At 42.3% G+C, this 9,645-nt stretch overlaps 1 protein-coding gene across 1 annotated transcript; it reads right to left on the reverse strand.

Annotated features, from left to right (window-relative positions):
• Nucleotides 1–6,348, reverse strand: LOC133132480 (organic cation/carnitine transporter 2-like). Its single transcript, XM_061247934.1, has 10 exons — nt 5,956–6,348; nt 5,141–5,244; nt 4,668–4,822; nt 4,273–4,444; nt 2,595–2,721; nt 2,170–2,261; nt 1,674–1,888; nt 1,388–1,570; nt 271–406; nt 1–100 (listed from the first exon to the last, which is right to left on the reverse strand). The coding sequence occupies exons 1-10, from the start codon at nt 6,346–6,348 to the stop codon at nt 1–3; spliced, it is 1,677 nt and encodes a 558-aa protein (XP_061103918.1).
• Nucleotides 6,349–9,645: the final 3,297 nt, after the last annotated feature.

Consider the following 9,645-nt stretch of genomic DNA (forward strand, 5'->3'; position numbering starts at 1 on the left):
CTACATCCATGTCTCTGCAGCAATTTTCCCTGAATGAGTCTTGTCGTTTTTTTGCTCGTCTTTCACTTTCTGTTCACTGGACAGACACGGCCATTTTATCCTGTCAAGAAATATGCAAAAGCAAGCACATTATTGTCATGAAAACAATCCGCATCGTTTATCAGAGTGGCGATGATGCTAAGCACCATCGCGATGATGTAACATCAGCATCATGATCACTAGTAATTACATCACCACCACCATCTTCAGCAGCAGCATACAGTGACTAACCTCTCTCTTTTTGGCATCTGATCCATGGTCTCCGGCAGGGGGAGCCCAAAGCTCTCTGGCAGAAAGAGAATGCTGATCGCTGATATAGTGGTGAGGCTTCCCAGCAGAATGTAAAGCAAATCGGTGTTGTATGTGCCTGAGGGGTGGAAAATATCAGTGCACATGAGAGACTACCAGCTTAAGGGTTGAGGGTTTGAATCCTAGTTTAATGAAAAACTACCAAGCGATGAGACCAGTGGTTCTCGAGTTCGGTCCTGGTCTTTGTTACAGCTAAACTTGGTTAAAGGCCATGTTCTCCACGCTTTTAGAAGCTTATTGGTTCACCACAGCCTTTGGTTTATGTAATCATTTGCAATACAGCACAATGCAAATATGGGACTTTTATTCTTCATGACATGCACAGACATAGATAGACTGGATATTTTCAAGAACCTGTTGCATACTGGGAAATTTCAAATTTACCTCTAGAAAAAAAAGGTTGTTTCATAGAAGTAGCATAATTGTCTTAGAATTCAAAATGGCAGGAACACTAGACAACACTCTTACAACCATAGGCTTTGTGTTACCTAGTAGTCTGTCCTATGGACCCAAGAACAGAATCAGAGAGAAGAATCTGAAACTTCAAAGTGATCCAACTTTCAACATCAGTTCTGAGCAGTAAGTGTAACAGAACAAAGTGTTTTGGTGTTCTTTAAGCTTGGGATCTTTAATGTTTAACTTCTAATATATTTAGGTTTTCTTAGGTACACACTAACAGATATAATTAGCAGAGAATTCAAGCAATTGCGTCCTTAGGGCCCAAGTGGCTAGTTGGCCAACTGCAAGTAAAGTTGGCTAATTGCGATGATGGCTAAATAGCAAGTTAGCCCAAACCTATCTTATATTATCCATATCGTTTTCTGGCTTATCGCTTCAGCTGCAACACATAGCCAAGAACTGAAAAGCGGCATTAAGAAAAATATTTTTTAACTTCTGGGATTGTACGCAAGAGCCAAATTTGTAAACCACTGGATTAAACTAGATGTTTACGTACTCGCACATGGCAAATGAACAGGGGTGGACCATTATTTTTGATGCATTAGGAGTTTACATGCCAAACGTTCCCGCGTTCCCTTACCCAGGTGGACAAAGTATGGAGAGATGGCACTGCCCACTCTAGAGGCCATGGCACAGATCCCTATCGCGGTGTTTCTGATTCCGGTGGGGTACAGCTCTCCCGTGTAAACGTATATCAAGCCATGTGCACTGGTCATGAAGAATTTCCCGATCATTTCCAGTGAAATGGCCAGGGGGGACAGATCTGCAAACAAAGTGCACAGCCTCGTGTGAGTGCAAATGAGGTGGAGGAGTATGGGATGGAGACACTGTTCTCGAGATCAGAGGGTTGGTGGTGAAACTCTCACCTGGAGGTACAAGCTGAATGAAGAAAAGAACTCCGCCTCCTAGCAGCATGCCGAGGCTTAAGCTCAGTCTTCTACGTAGATATTTCAGGGCCAGCCAGCAGGCAATGCTAGATGGGATCTCAGTGGCAGCGGAGATGAAACAGTTGAGATGAGGGCTTCCGTGAAGGTTGGATGTGTTCAGGGACAAGCCAAAGTAACCAATCAGTAGACTAAACCTGAAATTAAAGAAAGGTACACATACTTATCTAAGAGACATTCCACAGAGATGGAAGGCAGAATACATTCATTTGTTTGAAGATAAATCAAGGCCCAATTGGTCACAAAAACAATGTTTTAAGTAAAATATTTGCATTTGCTAAACGCTTCAAAAGACTCACTAAATGAATTAATCAGCCCTAATGCTAAATTCAACCTGCTCTCCATCATGGTGTATTAGCACAGATCTATTGACAACAAGATCGATCTACCCAATATTTGTGTTGCGGTGTATGCTTACCACACTAGAGTCAATATTAATGTGTTGTGCCGGATGTTGCTGGTCTTCAGGAGTTCAAGAAAGCCATGGAATTCTTCTTTTACTTTTTTTTTCTTTTCAACATACAGAAAACAGAAGTAATAATAATATCACTTTTGATTAATGTTTTAGATTTTTAAAAGCTAAGTTGTTATAATATTCTTTCAATCAAAAATGTCAAGCTCATGGACTGAAATCTGAGGTGCAGTAATATTTTTTTAAGAATCAGTCTGGGGGGGGGGGGGTACAAAACATTTAATAATTAAGAATGTGATCATGTATTCAGAAAATGTATTCATTTATTTATTTAATCTGCATTACATAATTTCCGGATCCCTCTTAAATTTGGTCTTTCAATTTGCTGAGAAGTGCATGGAAAACTGTTGAATGAGGAGCAGATTTGTTACCTCTGTTTGGGGGAAGATGACCTCCGGGGCTTTGACTCCGTTCTTCTTGGCAGCACCTCTCAAAATGGCCTCTGCCTCCTCCACCCGGCCCTGAGAGAGAAGCCATCGGGGGGACTCCGGGATGAACCTGTGGCAGGCAGCATTTTTCACGTCCTAAAAACCCTGCTGTGCATTCTCTAGCACTGGAATCTACAATCTCCAGTACAAGTGACTTCCAAATGACTTTTGGTGGTTGGCATTTATATAGCGCCTTTATCCAAAGCGCTGTACAATTGATGCTTCTCATTCACCCATTCACACACCAACGGCGATTGGCTGCCATGCAAGGCACCAACCAGCTTGTCAGGAAGAAATGGGGGTTAGGTGTCTTCCTCAGGGACGCTTCGACACTGCCCGGGCAGGGGATCAAACCAGCAACCCTCCGACTGCCAGACAACTGCTCTTACTGCCTGAGCCATGTCGCCCCCCAACTTTTCGCACATATCGATTGATTGATATGCCCTTCTACTTGAATATTGTCACAAATGCCAACGTTATGTGACTGTGTCATAAACGGTGTGTACAGCAGAGCACCTGATAGACCAGGACAAAGGACGACCATACCTACCTACATCCCTCCAGTACGGAGACGGACCACAACTGTGATCTGCAATCACTCAGAGCACACACTGGGCGCTCTGTCTGAAAAGTCAACCGTTTGAACATTCCAATCTAAAATGGCGGAGGAAGTCGTTGCAAATTGCGATGGCTGATTGGTACTCTAGCCAGTGTTATTCAGCATACATATACGTGTAACAAAACGGGCCACAGTCATGTTTATACATTGGATTAATTAACGTTAATTTGAACGAATTTTAAAATATGAAAATGGCAACGTTAGTTGACGAGTATCTACTGTCAACATCACTAACATTAGCAACAGAAAGCTTGCTTACGTTTGCTAACGCCAACGTTAATGTTAAGACGATTAACTGACCGTTCGAAAATGATTTCGGTTCATTTTCTTTGAAATCAGAGCAGACTTTCAGACAGAATTTACGAACCCACCCACTGTAGCTATACAGCAGAGCACCTGCTACTTCCTGAATATCCCCCCTGCCTATTTACTGCAGAAGCAACCTGGTGAAACCGAAATAGAAAAGTAAATGCAACTGACAAAAAATAGTAAAAATGCACTGTTGACGAAACAGGTTTGCTGAGATCGTCGGATTACTGCACTGACTAAACTCAATTCTGCCTCGTTTTTGAATGATCTATGCTGAGTTCCAGTGAACTTCTTATTTATTTTCTATCAGTATGGATCTAGCTTATCAAAATACATGCATAGCTTATGCGTGACCCATCCACAATAATGTGCGCGGAGAGTGTAGCTATATGAAGGAGCGTTAGCGCCGAAACGCGTTAGCTGCGATTCTTAATAAATGATGCAGAGACTTGCTGTCCGAATTGGGTTTTTTATACAATCAATTGATATGTGAAACTCATAGTTTGGAGAAATATGTTGTGTAATTGTTAGCTCATGCGAATGGACCATTTTGCTCGATTGGAAACCCCATAGTTTTGCAGTGAGTCGTCACTCGCTTCATGCTCCGAGGAGTAGATCCCATAGGAATCCATGGACCCGGTAAGTGGAAGGTCTCCAGTTCTTACACAATATATCTTGATGCCCCAGACTCACCACCAAAAGGCGATATAGACAATGTTGGGCACAGTCATAGCAATCAGGAGTGTCCTCCAATTCCTGAAGAAGTAGGCAAAGAGCGGCAGCAGCATGTAGCCGATGGCAAAAAAGCCGTTGATACCCAGGGAAGCGAAAATCATCCGCGGAGGTCCTGTCAGGATCTCCGTTCCTGAGAGAAAGAAGAAAGAGGAGAACTATTCCACCATCGGTTGTTCAATGAACAATCACGAGGCTTAATGTAGTAGTATATCAAGGATTTCCTTAATTCTGGTCTATATTTACAAATTTTTAAAATAATGAATAAAATGGAAAGTAGGCTATTGTCATTGACATGCGGACATAGCTCTACAAATGTGTGTGGGACACTGAAGCTAAAGGGGTGCTCTGTTTACCCATTACGAATGCTGCGACGAAGTTGGAGATATGTCCCATTCCCACCAAAAAGAAGAACACAGAGAACGCCTCCCATGATGGAGAGAAAGCCTGGACGAAGCCGAAGACCGTCTGAATCACCAAGGTAATGAAAAGGGTTGGCTTTCTCCCGAACCTGCAGAAAGAGTGGAGCAGCATGTTAGTGTGGATCATCGATCTCCAAGAATTTAAGTGTTATACCTAATGTAGGCCTATTATATGGTCAGTAAATGTTTCTGTTGGCCAACTGTCAAAATCTGAACCTCAATATCTGTCCTGTTTGAAAACCAATCTCAATGTCATTTTGCCGGTCAACAATGGAAATGGGCTTGCCAAATACTGATTTTAGTATAGATGCGTTACAACATTACTAGGTTGCGGATACCCCTAAAAAAGTCTGTGCCGACTATTGTGACTACTGAACAAAAAACGATATAAAAAAATTGCAGTTCACCTGTCTGAAAATTGTCCAGAGAAGAAAGACCCAGACAGCACGCCAAGGAAGTAGATGGAGGTAGACAACGGCTTCTTCCACTCATTGTCACAAACAAGGTCAAACTGCAAAAGTGCGTATAAAATCACAAGAGAAGGGCTGCAATCTCAAGCTGTGTGTGGCTGAACAATAAAGAGGTCACATTTCAGCTCTCCCACTGTACAGGATGAGTTTCAGTCTGATGCGGTTTGATTAATTTTCTTTCCCATGCTTTATTACTGCTACTACTAACAATAAAATGTAATGTGTTAAGTAAAAAGTGACCTAGGCTACATGTATAGCAACTAATAACGCTAACAGAAATGTTGAAACTTTGAATGAACTGCTCTTGCTGTCCAAGCCATTTCAAATTAAGATATTTTGGTTATTTGGCATTTTATATACAGCACGTAATTCATTGGCGATCGTCAAAAACCATAGCGTTGGCAGCATCAATGGCGGAGGATATCAAGTGCATATACAGAAGCAGTTCGGACGTCACGTGTTAATAGGATCTAATAGTGGCTGTAGTGCGCTGTTAATGATTGATCTTGGCATTGAATGCTCATACTACCTTGAAATTTGACCTCAAACATGTCACTTCAAAGGGTCACGATTTTCCCGTCTGCCATAAATAATAATTACTTTTATCTTGGGGTTATTGCACAACACAGGTCTCCCTGAGACAAACCAAATAAAATAATATTCTACACACTTTTTAAGAATTGTGTTTAAAACATCTTAATTCAAATGCTAGCTGCAGGACACCCATCAGCTCTGACATGGGGGCTGCTCACCTCAGTGACTATGGTGGACTGGTAGATCTCCTTACTGTAGGTCCATCCATCAGAGCAGCCCTCAAGTGGCACTTGAGAGAGGTTGACATCCTTACTGGGGGACAGGCCCAGGGTTGAGAAGTTTGAGATCAAATCCAGCCTGTATCTTCTGCACCTGCTGTACTCCGTCTCCCCGTTCACCTCCTGTGTGGGAATGCTGGCCTTTCTCCACTCCTCAGTGATGTTAAGTCCCTCTGGGATCAGACATTGATGGGCTGGGCTGTCTCCCAGGAATACGATGGACAGATCAGTGAATCCGTTGGGCACAGCTGTGGCACAGAGAAGGAGAAAGATAATCTGCTGAAATCTGCCCCAATTGCCCAGGAAGGCTATCTCCTCATCATAGTCCCCCATTCTAGACTGGGATTCCAGCTATGAAAATGTTGTGTCTTAGCAGCCAGGTAACTGCCTCAGTTAAGAGTCCACTGAAAATCACATTTCTATTGCAGGCACACCCTTTCATAGATATGCATATGTGACCATTCATTAACTCAATCACATTTAATGATTGATGGTTGGATACAGGCAATTATCGGGCCCATTCAGCGTCCTAATATACATACATATTGCTTATGTAGCATGGTTAGCTCAGTTAGTTCGCGAGTAAGCATGGTGAAGTGCAGTTAAAACCGAAGGCTGGTAGCGGGTTATCGCGACAACACTCCCCGATGACGTAACCCTCAAATTCAAAAGAACATTGTTGCCCTTGGCTAGAGGCGAGTTCGACTTTAGCTGACTGGTAACACGTTCGTTCAACAAATATTTGGACAAGTGAGAGGCCGGAGTTCAAATCCCACCTCGGACTCACGCAATTTTTCACCTGTTACACTAGCTGCCTGTCATGGCTCGCATCAAATTCAAAACATTGGTGCTAGCCTTCCAAGCAGTTAAGGGGTCTGCCCCAGCTTACCTCCAAAAAAATCATCAGACCCTACACCACTGCCAGACCTCTTCATTCGGCCTCCACAGGCCGCTTTGCGCCTCCCCCTCTCCGAACTTCCACCTCATGACTACTGTCTGTTCTGGCACCACAGTGGTGGAATGAACTCCCTGTGGAGGTCAGAACAGTAGAATCTCTTCCCATCTTCAAGCGCAAACTGAAGACGCACCTCTTCAAGCAGCACCTCTCCCTGTCCCTCCCTACCTCCCTGAAAACCTTAATTGTTGTCTTTCTGTGAATTACTTATGTGTCAGGATGTTTAGTTTGACTAGGTAAGCAGTGTTTGGCTAGTTATGGGGTTTGTTCATACATTTGCGTGTTGTGGTATTACGAAAAAAAAAAAAAATCAAATAGGCTCTGGTCCTTATCTTTGTTGTGCAGGTAGCAGTTGAAATTGTACTTCCCTCTTCCCACTTCGCACTTTGTTGTACGTCGCTCTGGATGAGAGCATCTGCCAAATGCCATTAATGTAATGTAATGTAATGTAAATAAATCATCTTTGTTGCTGAAACACTGATGCACCCTCCGATTCTAAAGCAGTGAACAAGGAGTCCTGGAGCTACAAGGGTTTTCACACAATTGGACCATCAGGCAAATATCCCTGCATGGTGCATGGTCCATCAGAAGAGATGCCGCTCTGAGATCCTGTTCTGTATTTTGGGGTGTTGCTGTTGAGTGAGCTCCTGAAAGGAGGTTCCATGTTGAGAGAGGAGGGATTTGAACCAGCCAGAAGTATGTGTATTTGTACAGCGTTTTTTCTTCTTCTTCCATATAACTTTCGATTTGGTTTTGGACTTCTTAAGACTTAAATTTCATAAGCTTTATTCCTGGCTGTGTTCTATATTGTGAGGTGCAAGTTTTGTGGGTATCAGTTTTTGATGGTGCACCTCTGTGCATACTTGATAAACTATCCCATATATAAAAATATAGTTACATGCAAAGGTATTGTGACAGTAACACAATACTGTTGTTTTTGCTTTTGATTTGATATGACATTACGTGACATAACACATGGCCCTTCAGCCCAAACAGGGCATTTTCCTACCACTAAAGTGTACATATCAAGCCTGTTTTGCCTTTTAATAGAGTTTCTGCCTCTATAAACTTGATGACACTGCCACTGGGCACAATTCCAGTGTTACCTAATAAACATTATCAGCATATGCACTGAACAGACACACTTTTCTACCTTGATGAATGGAAACAATATAAATATAATCAAGCCAGTAGGCTAAATACAAAGAAGAAAATGATTTAAAATGTATGTCACCGAGAAAATATCAATATAAAATTCATAAGGTTGGGCCATCAAAATAAAAAGCCGAACCCAACCGTTAACCTTTACCCTACCTCCTAAAGATAACCATAACCTGGCCTCAAGAGACCAATCTACCTGATTTATGTTAATGTATACATTTAAATGGAATCATGCAATATAGATATTATTGGCTTAGCTTTATTTTTATTTTTAAAATTTTCAGTCCAATGTTTTGACAAAGAAAACCTTGAGAAGCTTGAACTTGGGCGGCCTGTAGCGTAGTGGTTAAGGTACTTGACTGTAGCCACAATAAGATTTGCACAGCCTTAAGCAAGGCCCTTAATCCTGCATTGCTCTTGGGGAGGTTTGTCTCCTGCTTAGTCTAAAATCAACTGTACGTCACTCTGGATAAGAGCATCTGCCAAATGCCATTAATGTAATGTAATAAAACCTTTTGGAACAATGTGCTTTGGACTGACAAAACCAGACTTTAACTTTTTGGCCCCCACCAAAGAAGGTGTGTTTGGAGCAAAGCCTTTGTATTGAAGAATGCCTTGCTAACTGTGAAGCATGGAGGTGGATCCATTATGCTATGTGGTTGTATGGCAGCTGAGGGTACAGGGAATTTTGTACGAGTGGAAGGAAGAATGGATTCCACCAAATAAATAAAACAAATTCCAGAGGCTAGAAGTTGGGTACTCCAGCAATACAGTGATCCAAAGCATTCCTCGAAATCAACCATGAAGTACATTCAGGAACGACTGATGAAGGTCCTGGAATGGCCGCCACAGTCCCCAGTCTTGAATATTATCTGAAAAATTTGGATCTCAAACAAGCTATACATGCAAGGAGGCTGCCATTTTCTGCCAGGAAGAATGGGGAAAAATTCAAGAGCAAGAATGGTAAGACTCAGGAAGTGTTAGCAAGCTGCTATTGTTGCCTGAGGAGGAGTTACAAAGTTCTAACTGACAGGGCTCCCAAACTTTTGCACAGGAACATTTTTTGTCTTCTTTAATCTTGTTTTAAAATTCTAAGAAATATTTAATGTTTAACTTAGTACCATTTAGAGGTGAGGTTCACTTAGATATTAACTGTAAACCCTGTGTGTGTGTGTGTGTGTGTGTGTACGTGTCATTTAAATTTAAATTTAAATAATATCTCTCACGTTAGCTGAACAACAAAAGTACATCTGTCGGGAGGACTATATTGTGGCGCATTGTGGTGCGTAGCCTATCGAGGTATGCATTATCATACGGGCCGCTTTACCGTTGCCGGTATGCACACCGAAATGGAGCCGATCGGGTGCTACTGATTGGCCAGACTGTCATATAACAAGCATTTCTCAGCCCCCGTGGGCTGTCAGTTTGCCGATCACTGAACTAAAACGTGTCATTAAATTCGCAGCTGCACTTAGGCTATCTCAGTTCTGACGCTGCACTCAGTTATCTTTACA

Source organism: Conger conger, chromosome 7 (genome assembly GCF_963514075.1).
Source record: "Conger conger chromosome 7, fConCon1.1, whole genome shotgun sequence".
Lineage (NCBI taxonomy): Eukaryota > Metazoa > Chordata > Actinopteri > Anguilliformes > Congridae > Conger > Conger conger.